Source organism: Salvia splendens, chromosome 4 (genome assembly GCF_004379255.2).
Source record: "Salvia splendens isolate huo1 chromosome 4, SspV2, whole genome shotgun sequence".
Taxonomy (NCBI): domain Eukaryota; kingdom Viridiplantae; phylum Streptophyta; class Magnoliopsida; order Lamiales; family Lamiaceae; genus Salvia; species Salvia splendens.
Genome location: NC_056035.1, coordinates 1036224 through 1061803, shown reverse-complemented (window position 1 = coordinate 1061803; position 25580 = coordinate 1036224). Strand labels below are relative to the sequence as shown.

Sequence of the window (25580 nt, the reverse complement as noted above, 5' to 3'; positions counted from 1 at the left end):
GAAGGTGGCAAATTTTTAGGGACGGACAAAAATAGACATAAGTAACAAATTTTCAGGAACAAAAGTAGTAATTTTTTGTGTTGTATTGTTTGTTTTTTGCTAGTGCTTGGTTTTTTTATCAGACATTTTCATGTATTCTTGGTCGTTCGAAAAAAAGCATATTTATATTAACATTGCATATATGAGTTGGCGCAATTACATATACACAAAAGTCTAAAAATATAATAATACTCCCTCCGTCCCTGAAATTTTGTCACATTTTTCCATTCTATTCGTCCCACAAAATTTGTCATATTTCACTTTTTACCATTTTTGGTAATGGACCTCACATTTCACTAACTTATTCTCACTCAAATTTTATTATAAAACTAATACTTTAAAAGTTTGACCTACATCCTACTAACTTTTTCAACATACTTTCCATTACATTTCTTAAAATTCGTATTTGATTAAACTATGACAAAATTTGGAGGACGGAGGGAGTAGTATTTAATTTGTTAAAAATAAAGAGAAGCCCAGCAAATAAATAATGGCCCAAAAACTTGTGAAGTCGAACACCATATATAATTCCAGAAATAACTAAGCGCTCAACCCGGGTTAAGCAAGATCAAGACTTTCGCAAACATTTTATTTATTTATTTTTATATAAATGTGCGAAAAGAGTGCAATTAATTGATGAAAATGTATATTTTTCATCCTTTACAATGAGATAATTCAGCCTTAAATTTATTTTAACTGGTCATTGTATTATTATATTTTTTTAATTAGTCATTATATTATGAGTGAGTGTTATTAGTAAATTCCAATAGTAGAGAAAGTGAGCTGATCAATATTGCTTAAACTAATTAAGCCCGATTAAAGGCCTATCTCATTGAAAGCTTATATTAAAGCTAGCAAAATTGAATACTAATTGGACCCGATTAAAGGCCCATCAATTATTTTCTAGAATATAATTTTAGATTGTGGGGACTCATAATTCTGAAGTTTTTAGGGCTGGTAACTTTATGTTATAAATATTACGGAGTATATATTTTAAATATTATTATTGCATTAGCTAAACTTGAGATTAGGAATATGTTTCGTGTCAGAACTTATAGTTTACTCATTTCTCTCTTTGTTTTAAGAGTAATATCAGGAAAGGTAAAATAGAAATAGGACTTCTTTGAGAATTGTAAAATTTATATAAATTGAGTTTTATAGTACTCCATATATTTTGATTTCAAAAGAAATCTAAAGAAGGAATTTGTGATTTTTTTTTAAACTCATCGTTAAATAAACAACTACTTTGTACATGTCTCTGTACGTCTCTGTACACCTGATCTACATGTAGTTGTGGGGTACACATCCCAAACAATTTTTAAAAAATTTAAGGGTATTTTACTTAATTATTATATGTTATAAATGTATATAAATAACCTGAGCTACATGTAATTGTGGGTTACATGCACCAAATAGTTTAGATAATTTTAAGGGTATTTTATATATTAGTATATGTTATGTACTACATATGTTAAAATTGATTTGATTTTAAGGAAATCCTTATGAAGGAAATAGTGAAATACTCCCTCCGTCTATGAATAGGAGTCCCTTTTTCCATTTTAGTCCGTTCGTGAATAGGAGTCACGGTTCACTTTTACCATAAATGGTAATAGGGTTCCACATTCCACTAACTCATCTCACTCACATTTCATTTAAAACTATTATATACCGTTGGCAATTGAAACTAAAAATATAGCGTATAACTGTCTCACATCGGTGTCAAGAGATAACTGAAACTAGTATATAAGTCTCATGGGTCCCTCCTCCTATCACCAATTGGTTTTAGGATGGAACCCATGGATTTCTATCATATACAAGTGGGACATATATTCCACCAACTTTTCTTAATATTTCTTAAATTCCGTGCCGCTAAGAAATGAGACTTCTAATGGCGGACGGAGGGAGTATCTTTTTAGACCTCCAGAAATAAAATTTCTACCTCGGCCATTGCCCAACACGACTAAATCAACTGATAATAGGTTCGAGAGTACTTCTATATGAGTTCGAGTGTGGGTTTTAGATTGGTCGTGTAATAAAATTCAAAGTCAAGTCTTAAGTATATTCAATGCTACAATTTAAGTCTTCATTGCAACTATATATGGATCTAAATCAATGACACTTAAGAGTCAGCACTAAACTAACATCAACCAACATCACTCAACCACTACTTAGCCAAACAACTAATTACTTGGTGAGTCACATCTCCCTCTCTCATCAATTATTATTAGTGTTGGCATAGATCTTATATAATCACTGTTGAAGGTCTAATTAGACATAAATAGTGATTAGCCCTCTAAGAAGCCAAAGGCTAAGAAATGTTTTTAATATGTTATGGTTGACTACTTAGTGTCCAAAATACATTGTATGAAAATTATGGGATGATGTTTGAACATGGCAACTACTTGTAAGTTATAACTTAATTCTTACCAAATCATGGAATTTATAATAATTTCTTAAGGGAAAATATATAATCACTAAAACCACCAACTTATGCCTCTTTTCAGTTTTTCCAGTATACTTAAAAGTTAAAACATAATTGCTAAAATCATAAATCATTATAAACTCTGTCAATTTACCATTCACATCCGTTGATTCAGAACGACCATATACTTAAATGTATGTTAGTGATATTTGCGAACACACAAAACACTATAACAGCAATGAGAGGCTTAAATCCCAACCAAGTTATACAAAGTTTTTTTTTTTGTATAATGTCGTCGAATTTTCAATATTATAGTATATATTATTGTACAAAAATCTCTATCATTACAACAAAAAATAAAAAACAATATCTTGTCACATTCTAAACTTAAAATTTTGAAATATATAGCTCCAGCAAAATAAATTTCTGCGTCACCACAAATATTATTTTATACTCCGTATATAAAAGACGTTTAAGGGTATGAAAAACCTCTCGTGACACAACCAAAAGATTCGACTTTTTTAATCTATTAGTAATATTTGTATGTTTTTACTTTTAATAAAATACGTTATTCTATAACCACGTTATTATCCAATCACAATATTATTGATAAGGTTCAAAGTTATAAGGAGGCGCCACGTGGGAGGACGTCAAAGCCTTTTGTAATAAATCTTATAATTAAGCACACAGAGATCTTCAAATCTTATTAAGATATTTAAAAATGTCAAATTCATTTTTTTTCAGTCTCAACTCTTTGACATTCACAAAGGATCCATTCATCTGTTCCGAAAAATAGAAAAAAACCTGAATTAAGTCAAAACCTTAAATAAAAAATGTTATACATACTGAATGATGCCATTTTCAAACTTGTAAATTATCTAGTCTTGTCAACGCATGGACCAATAATTAAACATAAGGTAGTATTTTCTAAAAATAAATCAATTTATTTTCGCCAAGTACATTGTGTGTGTTCCCTTAACCAATTTAATTTAGAATTTTAAGTCACTCTGACTCTCCAGTGTTTTTTTAAGCTACAACTTTCACCAAATTTACAAATATTTTTGGATAAATATTTGATGAATTGTAAAGTTTGAAAATCATGTAATCAACAGAAAGTCAATCATAGTTTATGATTAAAAAAGACAATTTTCCTTTTTTTTGAGGCAATTAATTTATTTCTCAATTAATTAGTTTAAATGAGGCAACAATATCTCGAGAGGAATTAAGACACGCATGCACGATATTCCCAAACTCCAATATTAATCTTCACATCTTAGCTCTGACTTTTGCAAAGATCACAATCATATGGGCCGGTGTTCGTTGCTTCGATTAGTACTAATGTCGCAAATTACAGTTGTTTTTTTAAGGTTGACTTTCCCAAATTTCTCCCCTTCCATTTTCTCATGATTCTCTCTAAAATTTGACTTTCCATAATTTCTCCACTTCCATTTTCTATAAATTGACCACTACTCAAAAATCAAACCTCACCATTCATTCTACTACACTTGAACACAAATTTTAAATTTAAGAGAGAGGATCATGAGAAACAATCAAGTAAGATTGAACAATGGCTCCACCATACCTTTACTTGGTATGGGAACTTACTCTTTTGAAAATGATAGGAAATCCACTGAGCATGCTATTCAAGCTGCCCTAAAGGTACTCTTCTTCTCTCTCTCATGTCTTGGGGGAACCTCATCCCCCCTAAATGTATTATTCCATTTTTTCTTATATTTTTATCTTACCACCAAAAAAATCTGAAATTTCGCTTCACCTAAATTATTTTTCTGTGCCCGCCCCTGCAGATGGGATATAGGCACTTTGACACAGCGCAAATTTACGGCTCGGAGGCTGCATTAGGAAATGCATTGAATGACGCGATATCGAAAGGAGTCGTTCGGAGAGAGGAGATTTTTGTTACGTCTAAACTGTGGGGAAGCCATCACCACGATCCTGTTTCAGCACTGCAAAAAACTCTAAAGTATGTATGGATAAATGCATGTGGTTTCTTAAATTTTCATTTTTATTTTTTGTTTATTTCTTATGTTTATACGGTGAATTTTGATAGAGCGTTAGTTTTTGCACACATATTTTTTAGTGTTATTTTGTTGTTGTTTTCGTTATGAACATTCCATAATTTGTTAAGCATCTTTTGTAAGAATACAAAATTAATATTGAGTCCATTCAGGTGCATGGGGTTGGAATACATCGACATGTATCTCGTGCACTGGCCTGTACGATTGAATCCTTGGGTTTGCGATCCGATACCCGAAGAGGACGAATTCGAACCATTGTGTCTTGATGTGACATGGTCCGGCATGGAGAAATGCTTGGAGATGGGCTTATGTAAGGGTATTGGAGTTAGCAATTTCTCTTGCAAAAAACTCCAAAATCTATTGGATTTCGCATCCATACCTCCGGCTATCAATCAGGTAATAGATTAAAATAATGTGGTACAAATAGTAAATATATTGATATATTGAGAATAATATGTTGTGAGTTAATGTCTACAAATAGAAATACACTAACATCTATGGACATACTAAAATGACGAAAAAACACAAAATCAAATTTTAGCTATATCAATTAATTAATAGGTAGTCAATTTTTTCCAGCTCGAAGTCGTTGATATCACTCAGTAATTAATTTAATAAATGTTGTACCATGGTACATAAATAGGTGGAAATGCACCCAATGTGGAGGCAAAGAAAGCTATGAGATCTCTGCATGGATCACAATATCCACGTCAGCGCATATTCTCCAATAGGAGCCCCAGGAAATTTTTGGGGATCAACGGCCGTGATTGAGAATCCACTGATCAAATCAATGGCTCTCAAGCACGGAGCAACTCCAGCTCAGGTCGCCCTAAGCTGGGGTTTGTCGAAGGGGGCGAGCGTGATCGCGAAGAGTTTCAATCAAGAGAGGTTGAAGGAGAACAAGGGTGCCCTTGAACTCAAGTTGGAAGATGATGAAATACTCGAAATCGACTTGAAATTGAAGGAGATGAAGATCATGAGATGGGATGTGTATGTCAATGATGCAACAGGCCATTACAAAACAATTCAAGAACTGTGGGATGATGAGATTTGATTATTGGTTTGCATTTGCAAAAATGGAATTGTCTCTTGTGATGGTGCTATCGGTGCATGAATTTATATTATGTGTATAGATTTAAAGTTTAGTTATACTATAAACAGCGATGAAATTCAGTTTGATGGATTAGATAAGATTGAGTGTATAATATTGCTCGGTTGCATAAACAAGGCATAATACTTGGTCTTGTTAAATAGTACTACTTGTCACATAGGATTAATTTGGACTTGTAAGTCTTGATCTTCGCTCGTGACAAAATTAATCTCGGACCAATTTGGATAAACTCGAGGTAAGCGAAATAGAATGTATATGTTGTGATTAGGCGAACATGGTGTGATCTTTCATGTCACGTGATTGGATTTTGTTCACTCTTCTTCGAATTAATTTTTCATCCTAAACTACTCCCAACAAACACGTTTTTAGGGTATCTGAGAGAATTTAAAAATTTTGCAAGTTGTGCCTATGGTTTATAAGATATTAGATTCTGATTGTAAAATAAATTGTTGAGATTTTACCTCAGTATAATAATTCAGTTATTTAACTCTACTTGGTGTACTAACTCAGTTATTTAAATAATCTTAGCCTTGAAATTTATCTATTTCATTATCTGGAAATTATATTAATTCTATTAAACTTATTAATATTATCACCTTCCAATTTTTATTAATTTTCTCAGTCTTTATAATTATTTCAGGAAATGTAATATTAATATTCTCGTATTATGGAGTATTTTTCTGAGTAATTATCTTAAAAAGACGAGAAAATTAACACAAACTTAGTAATTATTCTAAATATTAATATTCTCGTATTCTAAATATTACATAAAATTGATATATTTCAAAATTTGAGATAATTGTCTCTCTCATGAATTATGAACCGGCGGCTTAAGTATAATACTAACCCACTAAAATCTTGTATAATCACATATCTTAAGAGCTAATTGAGTGTGATTAGCTCTCTAAGAAGCCAAAGGTTAAGTGATGCGCTGTTATTGTATACGAGATTATCTGATGATGATTAGTTGTTAACCAAAACGTGGACAAATAAAATCACTATTAATAATTTTTGGGGACATCACAATCTGGCTAATCATATGGGCTGGTGCTAATCAGTAATCATATCAAAAATTTTCACTAATTTAATCATGTTTCTTGAAGGTTGACTTTTGGTCTATATATGCCTCCCTTCCAATCTCTCTCTATATATACACACACATACACAACTTTCAACATACAGTTGGCAAACATAAATTGAGAGAAATAATGAGAGGTGATCAAGTTAGATTGAACAATGGCATGATCATGCCTGTGATTGGAATGGGAACTTACTCTTTTGAAAATGATAGGAAATCCACTGAGCAAGCTGTTCAACTTGCTCTTAAGGTCTCTCTCTCTCTCACACACACACACATGAACAATTTTGTTGAATGTCATTTATTGATGTGATGTGATGTGATGTGTGTTGATTTGATTTCTATGTATTTGTGATGATGCAGATGGGATATAGGCACTTCGACACGGCGCGCATATACGGCTCGGAGGCGGCATTAGGGGGTGCGTTGAACGAAGCGATCGCGAATGGCATTGTTGAGAGAGAAGAAGTTTTCGTTACTTCGAAACTGTGGGGAAGCCATCACCACGATCCTGTTTCTGCACTCCAAAAAACTCTCATGTAAGTGCATATCATCTATATAAAGGATAGACAGAGTCGGACGTAGAAAAATAATTTTAAAAATTTGAAGTTAAAATTTTCTACAATTTTAAAATTAAAATATAATTAAAAAGTAAAATTAAAATATAATTGAAAAAAAGTAGGTCGGATGATAAAACCACCATTGTATTTCTTCTTCTCTTTTTAATTTGTATACATTTATTTTCAGTTGAGAAAATGATGAGTAGTCTTATAGTAGAAATAGTAAATAAACTAGTAGTATAGTAATATATGAATATGAGAAGGTTTCTATAAATAAAAATGAACTTCTAAATTTTACTAAGTTACCAAAATGATAAAGTATGGGGAGTAGTAGTATTTTTTTTCTCCTTTTTTTGGGAAGAAGAGAGTACTCCTTCCGTCTCATAGTAGATGTCACACTTTCCTTTTTAGTTTGTCCCATAAAAGATGTCACATTTCCTCTTTTAGAAAAAGTTCTCTCTCATCAATTATAAAATTATATTTTCTCTCACCACTTAACACACGAAATAACATCTCCTAAAATCACGTGTCATCAAGTGTGACATCTACTATGGGATGGAGGGAGTACTATATTATGAGGAAGTGCTAAATTTTCTGATTTATGGATTCAGGATCATGAGAATGGAATATATTGACATGTACCTAGTGCACTGGCCCGTGAGGTTGAAGTCATGGGTTTGCGACCCTATACCTAAAGAAGACGAATTCGAACCATTATGTCTTGATGTCACATGGTCCGGCATGGAAAAATGCTTGGAGATGGGCTTGTGTAAGGGCATTGGTGTAAGCAATTTCTCGTGCAAAAAGCTCCAAAATCTGTTGGATTTCGCATTTGTACCTCCTGCTATTAATCAGGTAGTCCAAAAACATAAATTTTAATTTCGTCATGAAATCATATTGAATAATAATAATAATAATAATAATAATAATAATAATAATAATAATAATAATAATAATAATAATAATAAATTTTGATGTGTGTAGGTGGAAATGCACCCTATGTGGAGGCAGAAGAAGCTAAGAGATTTTTGTCGGGATCATAATATCCATGTCAGTGCATATTCTCCTCTTGGGGGGCCAGGGAATCTATGGGGATCGACAGTTGTGATTGAAGATCCAGTGATAAAGTCACTGGCTCTCAAACATAGAGCAACTCCGGCCCAAGTTGCTTTGAGTTGGGGTTTGTCGAAGGGGGCAAGTGTGATCGTGAAGAGTTTTAATCAAGAGAGGATGAAGGAGAATAAGGGAGCACTTGATCTCAAGCTGGAAGACGAAGAAATACTCGAAATTGACTCAATGTTTAAAGAGATGAAGATCCTAAGAGGGGAAGTATTTGTCAACCAAGCAACCGGACCTTACAAAACCCTCCAAGATTTGTGGGATGATGAAACTTGATGTAATTGTAGTAAGGAGGGCTGCAACACCTCCAACCATTTTAACCTTTTATCCTTACATGTAATGTTTTATTTGATTTGAATTAATTTTATAATGATAGCTTGTATGAGTTGGATCATAATGGGATTCTATGTGAGTTGTAATCAGAAATTAAAATCATCATCTAATCATACGTAACGTACGAAAAGTACTAACAATTATAAGATCTAAATTTTTAATTGAGGTTGTGTGTCAAGCATTTAATTACAAAACAAAAGAAGTACTTGTTGTGTAATCCGTTTCCTCAGTTTGATCTAATCTTGTAGATTAGTTCACTATTTTTTATATTTAATGTTTATTTACATGTCAATTCAATGCATGAACAATTTATATTATAACCTTCAATAGAGAGAGCTAGGAAATTTATGAAGAAGTGTGTGATGCTTTATGATTTGATAAATTGATATGAAAAGTATGTATAGTATAGATTCTGATTGTGAAATAATTGTTGGAGATTTTTTATGATAAATTGATATGAAGAGTATTATATTTCCTGCATTTTTTGTAATTTGGTTTGCTATGATGTAACTTCACAGTATTTCATTAAATTGAAATGGGCCTCGAGAAAAACCCATAAGAAGGCCCAAATTATAATATTTTTGGTCCGGCCCAAATTCAAGTATATATATTAAGCCCAGAAACTATTGACCCGAATAAAGTATCGCCCAAACTATTGATCCGAACAAAGTATAACTATTATTATTGCATTTAATAAGATTACAAATTTACAATAATTGTGTAAAGGGAAATACCAAAATAAATCAAGAACTATTTGGACCCATTTTGTCATTCCAAAACCACGTCCAAAAAGATAGCTAAATATAAACCTAATTACTATGGGCTTTCACATATATACTAAATTCAATGGTCAATATTTAATCGATTCATTAATTAATGAACACAGCTTCAGCAGGCGTAAACAGTAACAGGTGTCTCGAGCAATTAATTAAAAATCTTATCCAAATATTAGAAAACTAAATTATAATAAAAGTTATTATATTAGAGTAGGAGAACGAATTATTATAACTACCATTACTTATAATTCCAAACAAATTTTGATAGCGTTACAGATTGGAAAGTGTTGCCCCAACCAATCATAATTCACATTAATTCACATATACTAAAAGGCTTGGTAGTAATGATTAATTATGTTCATGCAAGCACGTATTCATATCACTTTTAATCATAACAAGTGTCACTTTTTATAATGAATTTGCTATTATTTTTATTGGTACAATCTATTTATTTTTATTTATAATAATGTTCATTATTATTCATAATAGTCTCTCACTATCGCTTTTAAGTTTTTAATATGTCATGTGACATTGCTCAAATTAACACTTTTTTATGGAAATCTTTTTGTGTAGTGATTGTGAATTATTGACTCGAAGTTCATTCTATTAATTAGTCGTGTGCTTATATTCCTATCTTCCACACCCATTCATTCATTTGTGTTGACCATTCCTTGCTATGGTAAAGAACTGTCTAAATCGTTTGAAATATGCAAAACATTAATAGATTAATTATTAGGTAAACATTCATTGAATATTTGAAACAAGTGAATCATAGTGGGACCCAAAATATTCTACTTGCAATATGACTTTCATGTTTTTTTTTATATTTATCGTTCCTATTAAAGAACTATTTCTTGGAGAAAGTATAAGTTTATATATTTGGATTAGTTATTACATACTCCCTCGACTACTTGCACTTATTTCCTTTCTGGGCGTCCCAAGTTATTTGCACTCTTTCCATTTTTAGTAAAAATTATCACCTACAGCTGCAATTGTTGACTTTGCTATACACTCATTCCTTAATCTCCGTGCCGAAAAGGAAATGTGCGAGTAGTCCGGGATAGAGGGAGTACTATTATTAAAGGATCCTATTCCTATCTATTTCAATAAAATATTATTTTGCAATAACAATATATAGATCGTCTTTGTTAGGAATTTGTGCCTTTTGTAGTCATGTTTGGCTTGTACAAAAGTTAGGAATTTGTGCCTTTTGTGGTCATGTTTGGCACTTTGGCTTGTACAAAAGCAACTACCTAACTAAGGGATATATATTCTTTAATTAGTTTGGTATTTGTCTTGGATTATACCCCTAAACAAATTAGGCTTATTTCCACAGGACATGCTTTCGTAATCTAAAACTAATTAAATCATTTATTCAAACACAAATATTAGGCACAAATATATTTAAATTATAATCATATACATATTTTTTGGAGTTATAATTAATAGATTTTAATTATTTAATAATAATAATAATAATTAATTGTTAATTGCAGCCGTCTGAGTTGTCGCTCGTGGAGGTTAATTACCATGCTTTGTTTAGGTCTCATATTGTGACAACACAAGTTGATATGAAAGTAAATATGATTAAACATTAACTAAATAAGGGTGATGCTGATTAATAGTGGTTGAAATATCACATTTTTCATTCATCATCAAATTAGTACTAATATACACAAACACAAGTTGACCAAATAGTGATTTTTTATTTAAACCTCGTGAAATGTACAAACCAAAACGATACTTTTATATTCAAAAATCAAAACTTTGTTTATCGGTCCAAAAATGAATATCTATCAATGAAATGATAAAAAATGGAGAAGCCCAATAAATTTGGTAGGTGAATCCATGAATGAGTATTCAATTTTCAATCAGAGAAAAAAAATACAAAAATACAAAAATAAAATGGCGAGTTGCATTTAACAAAAGTCGCCACTTTCACACTACAAATTCCATAAATCATTTTCGTAACATCATAAACCATTACTTGTCTGTCCAAAGTCATAACGAATCAGTCAGCTTAGTCTCAGCAATTCAAATGGATAATCTCTTGGGTCTGCTGAGGATTAAAGTGAAGAGAGGCATTAATCTTGCTGTTCGCGATGTTAGCAGCAGTGATCCCTACATTATCGTCAAGATGGCTAAACAGGTTTTGATTTTCTTTGCCGAGAATGTTTTTGTGAAATTGGTTGCGTTTTATGATCATGGCTGGTCGCAAAATTTCATCTTTTTTTCATTTTTGTGATGCTCTGTTTTTGCTAATTAGGAAGGTTTTTGACATTTTTGGGTGTTTTTTCAAGGGTTTATGGGGCAAGGAATGAATGTGTTGACTTTTTTTGTTGGTGGAAATCCCTTTCTGTTTCTGTGATTTTCTTCTATTTTTTGTTTTCAGCATTTCCTTGAATTGATGTTTTGATTGTTGATTCCAACTGGTTGAAAGTGAAAGCTTTGTTTGTTGTTTGGGAAGAACATTTGAAACGCTTGTGTGATCAGTTAGTTACCTTGACTTTTTCAAGGCTATAGGTTTGAAGAGAATTGGCATCTTTTGGAAGATCCTAAGTTAGTTTGTACTGTGATATTTGTGTTTCGCTTCACTAATACTCGTTGCGTTGTGCATACATTATGCGTTGGTGAAAGTGGAATCACGAGATGTAACACGAAGATTTCGTTTGTAGCAATAGGGATTTCGATATGATATACCTACAAATGCTGATCTTGTAATAGGCACAACGATGTCCACTGATTATATTCTTGTTTTACTTTTATCGATGGTGTTGCTTTTGCCTTTTGCTATGGTGTCGAATCTTGTTCTAATAATGTTTTGAAGGCTATATAGGTTTGCAGAGAATCACTATATAATTGCAATTTTTTAAAATTTCTAAGCTAGTTTGTGTTCATATCTCGTGTTTCACTTCACTAATACTCGTTGTGTTGTGCATATATTATGCATTGGTAATAGTGGGATACGAGACGTAGCACGAAGAATTGGTTTGTAGCAATAGGAATATCTACAAATGCTGATCTTTAAAGTCTACTGATTATATTCATGTTTTACATATAAAGATGCTGTTGCTTTCACCTTATGTTACGGTGTCGAATCTTGTTTCTATAGATGTTTTGGATGCTATATAAGTTTGCAGAGGATTTCCTAAGTTAGTTTGTATGTACATTTCGTGTTTTGCATCACTAATACTCGTTGAACTGTGCACACATTATGCGTTGGTGATAGTGGAACACGAAGATTTCGTTTGTAGCAACAGGAATATCTGCAAATGCTGATATCTAGATAGATACAAACATGTCCAGTTATTTCTATTCATGTTTTACTCACATGGATGTTGTTGCTCTTCACCTTATGCAATGGTGTCGAATCCTGTTCTAATAGACGTTTTGCTGCAGAAGTTGAAGACGCGTGTCGTGAAAAAGGACATCAACCCCGAATGGAATGAGGATCTGACACTTTCCATCTCAGATCCTAATATTCCAATCCATATGGTGAGCTCACTTTGATTGCTTTTGTTCATTTTCATTTGTGTTTCTGAAATTTGTTCGCCTTGATCGTTTGATAGAAGGCAAATAGAACTAGCTGTCGTCTATGCGGCACGGATACGGATACGCGTATCAGTATCCGAAGGATACGGATACGCGGATACGGCTCTTTCCCAAACAACCCGATACGCGGATACGTTTTAACTATTTTTTTAATAAATAATAATAGTGCATTATACAAATAAAAATAATAAAATTACAAAATATTAAAAGCTAAAGTCAATTTCTTTTATGGTCGATTACACCACATCGATTTTTTGGTTATACTTATCCATATTACCAATAATATTGATCAAAATATTTATTTATAGTTACAAAATTAGACAAAGTTAATGGAGTAATAAATTGGCCAAAAAAATGAGCCCCAAATATACTCCTTTTCCATCGTGACTACTTCTTGCCCAATTCATTCTCCCATTTCTAATTTTCTTCAATCCCTAGTTGAGGCAATAGCGGCGCCTCCCCTTTCTTCTTCTTCTTCTTCATATCCGATTAACTGTCGATTTTGTTCCCAAATCGGATTGAAGTTCGTAAATTGAAAGTTGCGAAGTTCTTCGACAGAGATGGACGTTGATTTCGAAGAGGAGAACCTCAGATCTTTGCAGATAGAGGAGGATGAAGGCCCAATACGGCCCAGCTCGCGGATACGCCGAAGGATACGTATCGAATCTGAGGTTTCCCGGCCCAATACGGCCCAGCTCGCGGATACGCCCAGGATACGTATCGACGGTGTATCCGTCGCGTATCGGTATCGGATACGTATCCGATACGCGATACGGCAACAGGGTGGCGTATCGGTGTTATATAGGCTGTCGTTTATCTCCCTTGTTCCGTGAAATGGATGTTGAACTACTTTCTGCATATTGTTAGATGCTCAGTTGAAATGCTTGAATTTTAGTATTCTCTTATTTAGTATACATCTGTCTACTGTTTAGGCAGAATACGATCACCCATTTTTACTAAGAAACTGAAAGAAGCCTAAAAACGGACTAAAGAGATGTAGAAATAGAAACAACTTCCGAAATGAATCGGATCTGTCTAACTAAGCTAGTTATTCCATCCGTCCCTACCCAAGAAATTGGACTCTGAGACTAGCCGATAAGTGAGGGTTCGTTTCTCCAAAACCTTGCAGCTCAACCAGGTACAAGCCAGAAGAAACGAAACAGATTGTTACCTTTCGTTTCGTTGATAGCCTCCTTTATTCTTCATATGTTTATATGATATTTTCTGCTGGTGTGTGATTCTACAGACTGTGTACGACTACGACATGTTCAGCCTGGACGACAAGATGGGGGACGCGGACTTTGACATAAAACCATTCGTGGAAGCCGTGAAGATGAAGCTGGATGGCCTCCCAGACGGCACCATAGTCACGAAGGTGCCTGCCTCAAGGACAAACTGCCTGTCGGAGGAGAGCTGCGTGATGTGGAAAGACGGGAAGGTGGTGCAGGATATGTGCCTCCGGCTGAGAAACGTCGAGTGCGGTGAAGTCGAGATCCAGCTGCAGTGGATCAATCTCCCTGGCTCGAAAGGCTTGATGGATCATTAAACATGGTTGGGATTTGAGTTGTTTATGTGTAAAATGTTGTTAACATTGGGAGGATTGTAACATTAAGTGGGAAAATTATTGGGGAATTAATAATGAATTTTTTCTCCATAACTAAATTATGAATAATCTTATAAGATAAAGTAATAGACACCCCTCACAATATTGTCGGGCCGGGACGTGAGGACCCTTGGGGTTGGGGTTTCAACTTTTTTGCAAGAGGATAATCAATATATTGATTTGAGATTGTTGCTAGCTCATTAATTAATTAATATATTTTCAATTAATATACATACACACAGTCTGCCATAGGTATATTGTTGATGTTTATGGTAAGGTTTAAGATGTTTAAATGACACTTATAGTAGACATCTACTAAAATTATGTATGGGTTTGGGAATTGGGATTGCCTAACACTATAATCCTCAAATTTTAAGGACCAAGTCCACTCTTACCAAATTTTTGAACCTAGAGGCTAAAAAAGTGCTTAAGGGCTTAGTAGTAAAATGCGAGACAGGAGGGACCAGCGCGACTGCATCGCAGGGGAGAGTCGGGATAAGATCCGTGTTTGACATGTTGTTCCAGCTTAATCCGCGGTTTCAATGTCGAAAAAATCGGTTTTTTTTTGTTTTTCTTTCCTTCGTTTTCTTCCCTATTCTTGATGGTTTTAATTATGCAGTGTTTCTATTTTAATTATGTAATTTTCGATATTTTAATTGTATAATCTTTGAAAGTTTAATCATTTATTTTAATTTTAAAAAATAATCTAATTCAAATAAATATATAAAATTAGAGATTAATTGAAAATGATAAATTAAAAATGTAACTGACGAACCAAAGAATAGTAGTAGATGTCTGATTTAATTTTTTGTTGATTGATCTTGTTGATATTTTGTAGTAGCATTATGTTGAAATGATCTATTAAAATTACCTGCGTTCGGTATGGCCTAACACTATAATCCTCAAATTATAATGATTAATCAACTCTTAGACATGATTTTATTAATTTCACCCAAACTATTACTCAAATTGGAATTCGACTTCACTAGACTCTGACCTAAAATTGTTGTATATGCATTCGAATTAAAGAAAATGATCCAAATCCTCGAAATCTCAACAAACATATATTCTTGAATCATAGTATAACCCAAATTTTCACCACTTCGAATACCAAATAATACATCAAATCACAAAAACACAAGTTGTAAATTTGTATTGCAACTTCTCAACTCCAAATGGCCAAGAATTTGAAATTGAGACCTTTATTTTATTAATAAAAAATAAAAAATCTAGCACTTGCGTAAGATTAGGGATGTTGCACTTTCTAGAGAGCTCCATGACGAGTTCAGGGTCTATCCAAATAGAAGACAACATTTTAGAGTTACTGTGGGAGCTGTTAAAATTCTTAATATCTTGTCCTACATCGACTTAGTAACGATCCTAGCTCACCTATAAAAGTATGGATAGCCCTCCCCCTTATAACCCCTTTTAAGGGGTGAGTGGCTCATTTCTAACATAGTATCAGAGCCGCAAATCCGCTGTTACCTCTATCTCCTCTAACTTTTGTTTTGATTTTTCGTTTTTTTCATAGCTAGGGTTTGTGACTTTGATTCGTGAGAGTTTTCTGCCAAGTCTCTCACTTTGTTTTGATTTTTCATTTTTTTCATAGCTAGGGTTTGTGACTTTGATTCGTGAGAGTTTTCTGCCAAGTCTCTCACCGGATTCAGTCTTCTCACCAGTGCTCCAGGGTTTTCAATTCTTTTGTTTTGATTTTTCATTTTTTCATAGCTAGGGTTTGTGACTTTGATTCGTGAGAGTTTTCTGTGTTTTGATTTTTCGTTTTTTTCATAGCTAGGGTTTGTGACTTTGATTCGTGAGAGTTTTCTGCCAAGTCTCTCACTTTGTTTTGATTTTTCGTTTTTTTCATAGCTAGGGTTTGTGACTTTGATTCGTGAGAGTTTTCTGCCAAGTCTCTCACCGGATTCAGTCTTCTCACCAGTGCTCCAGGGTTTTCAATTCTTTTGTTTTGATTTTTCATTTTTTCATAGCTAGGGTTTGTGACTTTGATTCGTGAGAGTTTTCTGCCAAGTCTCTCACCGGATTCAGTCTTCTCACCAGTGCTCCAGGTTTTTCAATTCTCTCTCTTCGGCTTTGAAATTTTCGCCGATCTAAATTCTCAAATATGTTCCTCAATCTCAATCTCATTCTCTGTTTTCTTTCTCGTTTTTTTACTTTGCTCATTGGATTTGTAATCCAAGTTTGTATCCTTTGTTTCTGGATTTATATGATCCAAGTTTCTCTCGTTTTAGTCACCCGATTAAAATCGGTTGATGTTTCTGTTTGAGATATGTTTCTCAAATTTGTTGTTGATTTTCTGAATATGTTTTCAGATCTATCTCTTTTTTCCGAATAATTCGGATGTTTGTTTGATATCTCTCTCTGTTTAAAATCGGATGATTCTCTGTTCCTTTCTCATCAATGGTGTTTTTCATCTTTAGCTCTACTGTTCATCTCCCTTTACATCTTTGATATGTTTTTAGTCTCTGTATTGTTCTTCCTTTGGTTGTGAGGTTATCATTAGTAGGAATCTTAGATCTCAGCTTGTCAAAGTCCATGAAATTCAAGGATGGTTGCATAATTTCTTCTGGATGGCAGTTGTGGACCATCTGTTCCATTTTTTCTTCAACTTGATTGGTTCCATCAACAACATTGCTGCATCAGATGATAATCAAGTTTTTTGTGAAGGGGGAGTTAGGATGTCATGGAATAATTCTAGGCGTTCTCGGTTGTGGTATTTGGTGATGGTTTGTGATATAGATCTGATTAAAGTACTGGTGTGTTACCTTTAAAATTCTGATGTGTCATTCCGGCCCACACGTGAGCAGCGTGTTAAAATTCTTAATATCTTGTCCCACACCGACTTGGTAACGATCATAGCTCATCTATAAAAGTATTGATAACCTTCCCCTTATAAGGCCTTTTAAGAGGTGAGTTGTTCATTTCTAATGAGGCACTTCAAGTCGGCTTGCGATAGGGCGAAGCAGCAGTCAGGCGACAGATATGGCGGATTCGGGGGCGTGGCCTCCGGCTTGCACTCGAAAAGCCCCATCATGTTCATGTTGCATATGGTCTGGGCAGTGGCCCCCCAAGAATCACTAGAACCACACTCAAAATTGCTAGTATTTTTTTGTATAATGACTCCATGGTTCTCCTTGTGTTTGGAATATAAATTAATATTGGGGTGGTATTTATAGATATAATTTGTGGGGGGTAGGGTGGGGTGGATTTTAGAGTTAATTGCGGATAAATAAATTCATGAACTTTATCACGATACATGAATTTGAAAACTTATACAGTATGACAATGCATTATATCTTTCATTACTTTCTTTTTTCTCAATGAGTTTTAATCCCTATGAAATAAAAACAAATCTAGAGGATGCAAATGCCAACATGGACAAAATGTCTGTCGAATTAAACGATTTGGTTCTTTATTAGATGAAACTTTGTTGTTTGATTTAAACTACTCTTTTTTCATTCAATTTCTTTTGATTAAGGATGTTATCTTCTTGAATTTCTTCATTTTGGTCCGTTCTCTCAAATAGCTATTTTTTCTTCTCCAAACATATTGGTAATTGGCAGCTCAAATAATAAAAATATTTATAATAAATAGCTAGGTTGATTATATAAAAATGATTTTCTTAATTAATTTTGGGGTACCACGTACAAATATTACACTACTCATCTTAGGTGAACATAATTCCTGAGCATGGCCTATATTTGAATATTTCACCACTTTCATACCAAATGATACATCAAATCACAAAGACATAAGTTGTAATGAAACTTTTCAATTCCAAATTGAAAAGAACTTGAAATTGACACCTTTATTTATATATAAAAAAATCTCTAACACTTATGTGGATTAGGGATTTTGCACTTTTGAGGGAGCTGCACGGCTAGTTCAGGGTCGATCCCAAGAGAAGGCAGAGTTTTGGAGTCCTTGTAGGAGCAGAGGCACTTGAAGTCGGCTTGCGCTAGGGCAGAGCAGCACTCGGCTGTTGGAGGCGGTGGTTTCGCGGGTGTGACCGCCGGCTTGCACTCTAAGAGTCCAATCACGGTCATGTTGCATAAGGTCTGGGCTTTGGCCCCCCCAAGAATCACTAGAACCACACTCACTATTGCTATCTTTTTGTATAATGACTCCATGTTTCTCATTGTGTTGGAATGAATAGTGGGGATATATGCATATATAGAGAACAAAATGTGTAACGAATTAAAAGACTTTGTTCTTTATTAGATGAAACGTTGTCGTTTAATTTCAATATACTCTTCTTTCATAAAGATTTGTGTTTGGTTACTCATATTTAGAAAAGAGAAAGACATAAAACATTACTTGAGTTTGGTTGCTTAGGCTTGATTAGTTAATGTCTTCCACAATTGAGAGAAGGGATCGTGTGAAATTGGATAAATGACTAATATTGTAGCACTTGCTTATCTAAGCAAATGTTTTAAGTGTTTCTTGATACAAATATTTCGTTACAACGTTATATTCTATAATCAGCTCATCTATGTCAAAGCTGAGTATTTGATGTCACTTTGTTTGGTTATATTTTCGAATTTGTGTAACTTCTTTCTCTTTTTCTTTCATGTGGGATATGTCATGATGTACCCTTGAAACTACATTGTATTTGTGGTTTGTTAGAAATGTCTTCAATTGTTGGCATGGAGGAGAACACTCAAGTGTACCAACTATCGGCTTTCTCTATTCGTTTCTTCACTTTGTTCAGTTCTTTCAATTAGTCGTCTCCAAATATTCACATGGATAAATTTAATACTCCACTAACAAATACAGTAGGTCACTATTAAAACATGAGTTATTTTTAATGAATTAGGGCACCAAGTTATATACACTCCCTCCGTCCCAACTAAGTAGATACAAAACTTTTGGGCACGGGGGTTAAGAAATTGTGTTAAAAAGTACGAGAGATGAATAAAGTATGAAAGATAAAGAGAGAGAAAATTATGTAATGGAATAAAGTAAGAGCAATTGGATGTTTTGTTTTTTATCAAAAAAGGAAATGACTTAGTGACCAAGATTCTCGTTTAATCCATGCTAACATTATTTGTTTTGTTTTATACATATTTGATCGTACCACCACATAATTTTAGCAGAAGTAGTTTTCTAGACAATCGATCATACGTTCACATCAAGCGACGGTGAGACCTCATTTTATGTTTTTTCAAATATTTTGGAGTAACTGATGATAAAAAAAATGGCAACGTTTACTTGAATTTGGAATTTTCAGAGTTTTAAGCCGAATACGATGAAATTCGAATTAAAAAAAACAGGTGATGTTGGGAACAAAATGTTTTTAGAAAATAGTACTCCAAATTCAGGTGATAGTCTTATTCCTTCATTACAAAATCGGACTCTTGAATGTATCTCATCCTGTCAGAAACTTGGAATCATCTATATTGTGAAATAAGTAGGTTTCATCTGCTCTATTACAGAAATCATAAATCCCGGTCCACCAGAATTTTTCTCCCGTTGCTCGATACACCCGGGCATCGACGCTTATTTCCATATCACAGCTGCAATTTTACACATAATCACGCAGATTATGCAATGAGAGCCTCCTCCAATTTTAATCCAATTAAAACGTTTCTTTCATACTCACATCCTACTTTTTGGCTGACACGAGTTTTAAAAAATGCGAATATACATTGATTATGATAAATAGAGGAATTGTGGATAAAAAACTATACGTATCCTTGGATAAAGAAACATATCACTCAAGTGCATGTCTTGTTTTGCACATCAGAGTTGTGAAAATACAAGAGAAGCGATTGTGCGTATTGTATATACCTATTGTCATTTAGCTAATAATCCCGTGATCATTGATGTTCAAAAACCAATACTTTATGATGTTGTTTGTGATGCAGTTGTTCGAATTCCTTATGGTAAACAGTACTATAAAAAACTCACAAACTCAGAAAAGAGCAATGAAGAAATGAGTCAAGACATAATCAAAGCATTTTCTGGACCAAATGTTGCAACCTTTGTCTTCTGCCATAACCTTAAACCAACTGATGGATTCCCAAATGCAGTTTATTTAAATGCAGTTTATTTAGATGCAAACAAAATAATAGTAGTAGCATTTTCGGGAGTAAATATGAAACCTTTCCCTTCTGCCATGACCTTAAACCAACTGATGGATTCGTTTTATTTAGATACACATTCAAATCTAATCGAAAATAATGCGATGCTGCACACCTCCATAAAACAAAATCCATCTCCGGACACAGTTACTTTTCAAAATCCATCTCCGGACACAGTTACTTTTCAAAATCCAGCAAAACTCAACGAACGAACAAGTGATAAGGAAATCATCAAGAAATGAACAATGAAGAGATTAACCAAACAAAATCAAAGCATTTTCTGAACCAAATATGCAATCTTTCCCTGCTGCGTACAAATCCCATCGAAAATCATGCGATGCTACACACCTCGTCTAAACAAAAATCCATCTCTGGATGCAGTTAACTTTTCAAAATCCAGCAAAACTCAATGAACAAAAAAGTGTTAAGGAAACCATCAAGAAATGAACCCAAAAAAAATCAAACCATTTTTGGACCAAATATGCAAGCATATCCTTAAACCAACTGATGGATTCTCAAATGTAATTTATTCAGATACACATACAACTCTCATCGAATAATTATGCGATGTTTCACACCTCCATAAAACAAAATTCCATATCCGGACACAGTTAGCTTCTCAAAATCCGACAAAACTCATCAAAACATACTAATCGTACATAATCAAGAACTGTCGAAAAAACCAGAGCAATAACAGATAAACTCAAGCAGGCAGCAACAACTGCTACAGCTAACCTGCTTAGTTTTATGAGCAAAAAAACTCAACCACCACTTCTCAATGCAGCTTCGAATTCTTGCTCAACAGATACTTCTTCAACACATCCATCACCGACCCAAAGTCTGCCTTCACCTGTGTAGGCGGATTAGCAAAACGGCAAGCCATATCACTGATCTCGTTGGAGTGATAATCCACCTTCGACTGTGTGAACTTCAGTCCGTGAGCAGTGCTCACCACCACAGTCCTGTCGTTCGGCCCAATGATCCCATTGTTCCTCAGCTTGAACAGAGCAGTCAGTGCAACGCCAGTGTGGGGGCAGATAAACATCCCAGTCGAATCCGCCTGCGCCATTGCATCCATCAGCTCCTCCTCCGTCGCCTCCTCCACAATGCCATTTGACTTCTTCAATGCATACACCGCCCTATCGATGGAGACGGGATCCCCAATCTGAATCGCGGAGGCAAAGGTCGTCCCAGCCTTCACCGCCTTGAAATCCTTCCACCCTGATTTGTAATGCAAGTAAAGGGGATTAGCATTTGCAGCCTGTGCACAAACAAGGCGAGGGATTTTGTCAACAAGCCCTAATTCCTTGCACATTTGGAAACCCTTGTAAAAGGCGTAAATGTTTCCGAGGTTTCCACCGGGAACAATCACCCAATCGGGAACTTGCCAATCGAATTGCTGCAAAATCTCAATCGCAGCAGTTTTCTGCCCTTCTAATCTCAAACTATTCAATGAATTAGCCAAATATATGGGCAATTCAGCTGTGACTTCACGAATTAGCTGCATACATCCATCGAAATCGGTATCGATGCTCAATACAAAAGCCCCATTCGCAATTGGCTGGACTAATTGAGCCATAGAGATCCGATTTGCAGGTAGAAACACAATCGATGGGATTCCGGCCGAGGCGCAGTAGGCGGAGAGGGCGGCGGAGGTGTCGCCAGTTGAGGCACAGCCGACTCCGACGACGGGGCGGTTCATTTTCCGGAGGCGATTGACCTGACTGACTAAAACAGTCATGCCTAGGTCTTTGAAACTGCCGGTGTGGCTAATCCCACAGTGCTTGACCCACAAATCTTTCATGCCTAGAAACTGTTTGCCGAAACGCTCAGCCCAGAAAAGGTTGGAATTGCCCTCAAAGGCGCTGACGATGTCGTCGCCGTCGATCTCGGGGAGGACCCACTCCTTCTTCGACCAGACGCCGGAGCCGTAGGGCCAGGTGGTCTTGCCTACGCGGGAGTCGAAGAGGGAGCGCCAGTACTCGCCGTCGAATTTCTTGAGCGCGTCCATGTCGTGCTGGACGTCGAGGAGGCCGCCGGAGCGGCTGCGGTAGACGATCTCGTCGAGGGAGTAGGACTCGGTGGAGGAGGGATCGTTGAAGGGGACGTACTTGGCGGAGAAGTTGTGGGAGGAGGTGTGGCGGCGGGCCTCGTCGCGGATGTTCTCGTTGGAGGGGCGGCGGTGTTTGGCGGCGGCGGCGGGAGGGTCGGGGGAGGTGGCGGTGGCGCGGATGGAGAGGGGGGAGTAGGAAGTGAGGCGGGGGGCGGTGGAGGGGGTGGGGGAGAGGGGTTGGGAGGATAGGAAGGAGGATCTGAAGATGGGAGCAGCAGCCGCCATTGTAGAGAGAGAGTGGAGACAGTGAGAGTTGCAGAGTCGAGAGGAGGAGATGAGTGATTTGGGAATCGCTATTTGTAAGCTTCACGTTCTAATTTTTTTTACAAAGGAATTAGGTTTAGATTTGGGAGTATACTAATTTTAGACGCCTTTTTCAGTAATTAATTTTAAATTTGGCCGCCAACCCGACCCATTTACAATTGGGCCCAACCACGAAAAACCCCGCTTATTTAATCTACTGAAGCTAAAACCCTAAACCGCTCTTAAACCCATTCTCTTCCAAGGAAGAAGCTTTGGAGCCTATTTAACAATTTCAGCAGAGGATTCAAGCGAAATTCCTCCCGATAATCGACATCTTTTAAGAAATTAAGAGGAAACCTCAAGCTGTAAGGTGAGTTTCTTTTAATCTTTTTCAAGCTTTTGAGTGAATTCAAGTAACGTTACAGTAACTAAAGCAAATATCAAGGGACTTTATGTGAAAACCTTTTGATTTGCTGTAGCTGAATTCAAAGTTCTGAATGGCGGTTGACGGGAGCTTTTCTCTTGAATCGGAGCTGAGGAGGTTTCTTGATCGGTGTCCGAAGCTCAAGTCTAATCCCAGCTTCGGTAATCTGTTAGTGAAGGTAATGAAATTTGGTTTGAAGTAGTAATAGTTAAAGAATCAATTTTGCAGCTAATGATGGAAAGTTGAATCATAACCCTCGTGTATTTGGGCGAAATAGGGTGATAAAATCACAGAAGATGAGGTGGTGCTTGCTGTGGGGGAACTGGTTCTGCACCCGGATTACACAATTCCGTTGCTGGGATGCTTCAGGCCTATTGCACAGAGGATTGTTGAGAGGAGTGTGCATTTGCTTCATATGGTGCCGAATTTGAGGACTGATGAAGATAGTAGTGTAGGAGATTTTGATGAAGAAGAGTTTCTCAGAGAAGATGGAGGTGTAGGCAGTCCAGAGGTAGCTCGTATTATTGACGTTTACGTGAGAAGAAGGAAGGGCTTGCGTCTTCATGAACTTGCATGTCTCGCCTTCTGCCGTGCCCTTGACTTGATACCTTTTCTGTTGGGGTAAAAAAGATTAGTTAGTTTGGCTGATTTGTTTATTTTCTGGAATTTCATTATATCCTACTTTGCAATTCATTAATTGATATTTATGTCGTGACACTGATGTTGGATTAAATTGAGCAGACTTGGCTGTTTTTCCATGATTGGAACTAGAATACTGATAAAAGCATGATTTTGAAAATGATATGATATGGTTAAGCAGACCTGGCTGTTTTTCCATATTGGGACTAGAAGACTGGTTAAAGCATGAATATGAAAGTTTTATGATTTTGCACATAACATCTGCAGATGGCTAATTCCACTTTTCGTTATGCTGTGTGGAATTTACTTTATTTTCTTAGTATCTATCCCTTTTTTATTGTTAAAACTAATAAATCTTGTCCCACATCACTTGGTGATGATCTTAGTTCATCTATATAAGTGTGGATAACCCTCCCCCTTATAAGGCCTTTTAAGGGGTGAGTGACCCATTTCTAATATGGTATTAGAGCGGACCAAGTCGATGATGGATTTTATCTGTTTATCTCTTCTCTTGCCTACGGATTTTATCTGTTTATCTCTTCTCTTGCCTACCCACGTGATGGAAGTCCGATGTTCATTCCGCCCACACGTGAGGGGGCGTGTTAAAACTAATAAATCATGTCCCACATTGACTTGGTGATGATATTAGCTCATCTATATAAGTGTGGATAACCCTCCCTCTTGTAAGGCCTTTTGAGTGGCCCATTTCTAATATTTATCAATCGTAGTCCTTTATGTGTTCCTTCTAGTCCCGATTTTATTTCATGTTATCTCGTTCCTTGATGCAGGTCCATATTAAATTATTTTAAAGTTGCTCCTGCTCCATTTGAAAGAATCGTGCAATGTACAACAGTTTCTAAGGCGCTAGCTGGGGTAATCTGTAACTTTAGTATTACTTTACACCAGCACAATGTTGTTGGCTCACCATTTTTTAACACTTCCTCTGGTTTTCAGGGACCCAGTCATTTGCTAAATGTTGTTCGAGCATCATATCGTTTCCTTACATTGGAGCCGGCTGTCTTCACTACATTATGGGATTGGTCCTGTTTTTTGGACATTGTACAGCAGTCCACAGACCTCACCCTGATTAATGATGCAACATTAAGGAATATTTTGTTTGACATAAGATGGTGCAGTGCTGGAATTTTGTCGAGAGCTTTGAGATTAAGTTTTAAGGCATCTGCAAACCTTAATACTGAATCTGAAGAAGCTTTTACGAGTTCTATGCGGTTAGCTCATTTTGTACTTCTTATATTGCTGTTTGATCTATGCCTCCTCCCTAATAAGCACCCCAGACCAAACAACATATCTTCTGTAAATTATGATCTGACTTAATTATAATCTAAGAAATATTGTAACTAGGGTCTGACTTAATCTATTTGTGTAATGTTATAATCGTAATAACTTGGATGTTTACTTGTAAAAACTTTA

At 35.5% G+C, this 25580-nt stretch overlaps 4 protein-coding genes and 1 pseudogene across 5 annotated transcripts in view; 4 read left to right on the top strand and 1 right to left on the bottom strand.

The window, feature by feature from the left end:
* The first annotated feature begins 4000 nt into the window (after positions 1-4000).
* On the top strand, positions 4001-5551 carry LOC121800471 (annotated as a pseudogene).
* A 1265-nt stretch (positions 5552-6816) lies between these two features.
* On the top strand, positions 6817-8641 carry LOC121799656 (non-functional NADPH-dependent codeinone reductase 2-like). The gene is made up of 4 exons (XM_042199087.1): positions 6817-6936; positions 7050-7225; positions 7858-8101; positions 8231-8641. The coding sequence occupies exons 1-4, from the start codon at positions 6817-6819 to the stop codon at positions 8639-8641; spliced, it is 951 nt and encodes a 316-aa protein (XP_042055021.1).
* A 2615-nt stretch (positions 8642-11256) lies between these two features.
* On the top strand, positions 11257-14688 carry LOC121799194 (protein C2-DOMAIN ABA-RELATED 4-like). Its single transcript, XM_042198536.1, has 3 exons — positions 11257-11623; positions 12874-12969; positions 14273-14688. Exons 1-3 carry the CDS (start codon positions 11327-11329, stop codon positions 14570-14572), a joined length of 693 nt encoding a protein of 230 aa, XP_042054470.1. The 5' UTR covers positions 11257-11326; the 3' UTR covers positions 14573-14688.
* Positions 14689-21212: 6524 nt separating this feature from the next.
* Positions 21213-23096, bottom strand: LOC121801196 (threonine synthase, chloroplastic-like). Its single transcript, XM_042200649.1, has one exon. The coding sequence runs from the start codon at positions 23066-23068 to the stop codon at positions 21506-21508; it is 1563 nt and encodes a 520-aa protein (XP_042056583.1). The 5' UTR covers positions 23069-23096; the 3' UTR covers positions 21213-21505.
* A 241-nt stretch (positions 23097-23337) lies between these two features.
* Positions 23338-25580, top strand: part of LOC121797753 (midasin-like) — a 30818-nt gene continuing 28575 nt past the window's right edge. For both annotated transcript variants that reach the window (XM_042196458.1, XM_042196457.1), the window contains exons 1-5: positions 23338-23456; positions 23566-23688; positions 23788-24131; positions 24938-25022; positions 25104-25378. In XM_042196458.1, the coding sequence (XP_042052392.1) occupies positions 23584-23688; positions 23788-24131; positions 24938-25022; positions 25104-25378 (809 nt within the window). In that variant the 5' untranslated portion in view covers positions 23338-23456; positions 23566-23583. The remainder of the gene's footprint in view (positions 23457-23565; positions 23689-23787; positions 24132-24937; positions 25023-25103; positions 25379-25580) is intronic.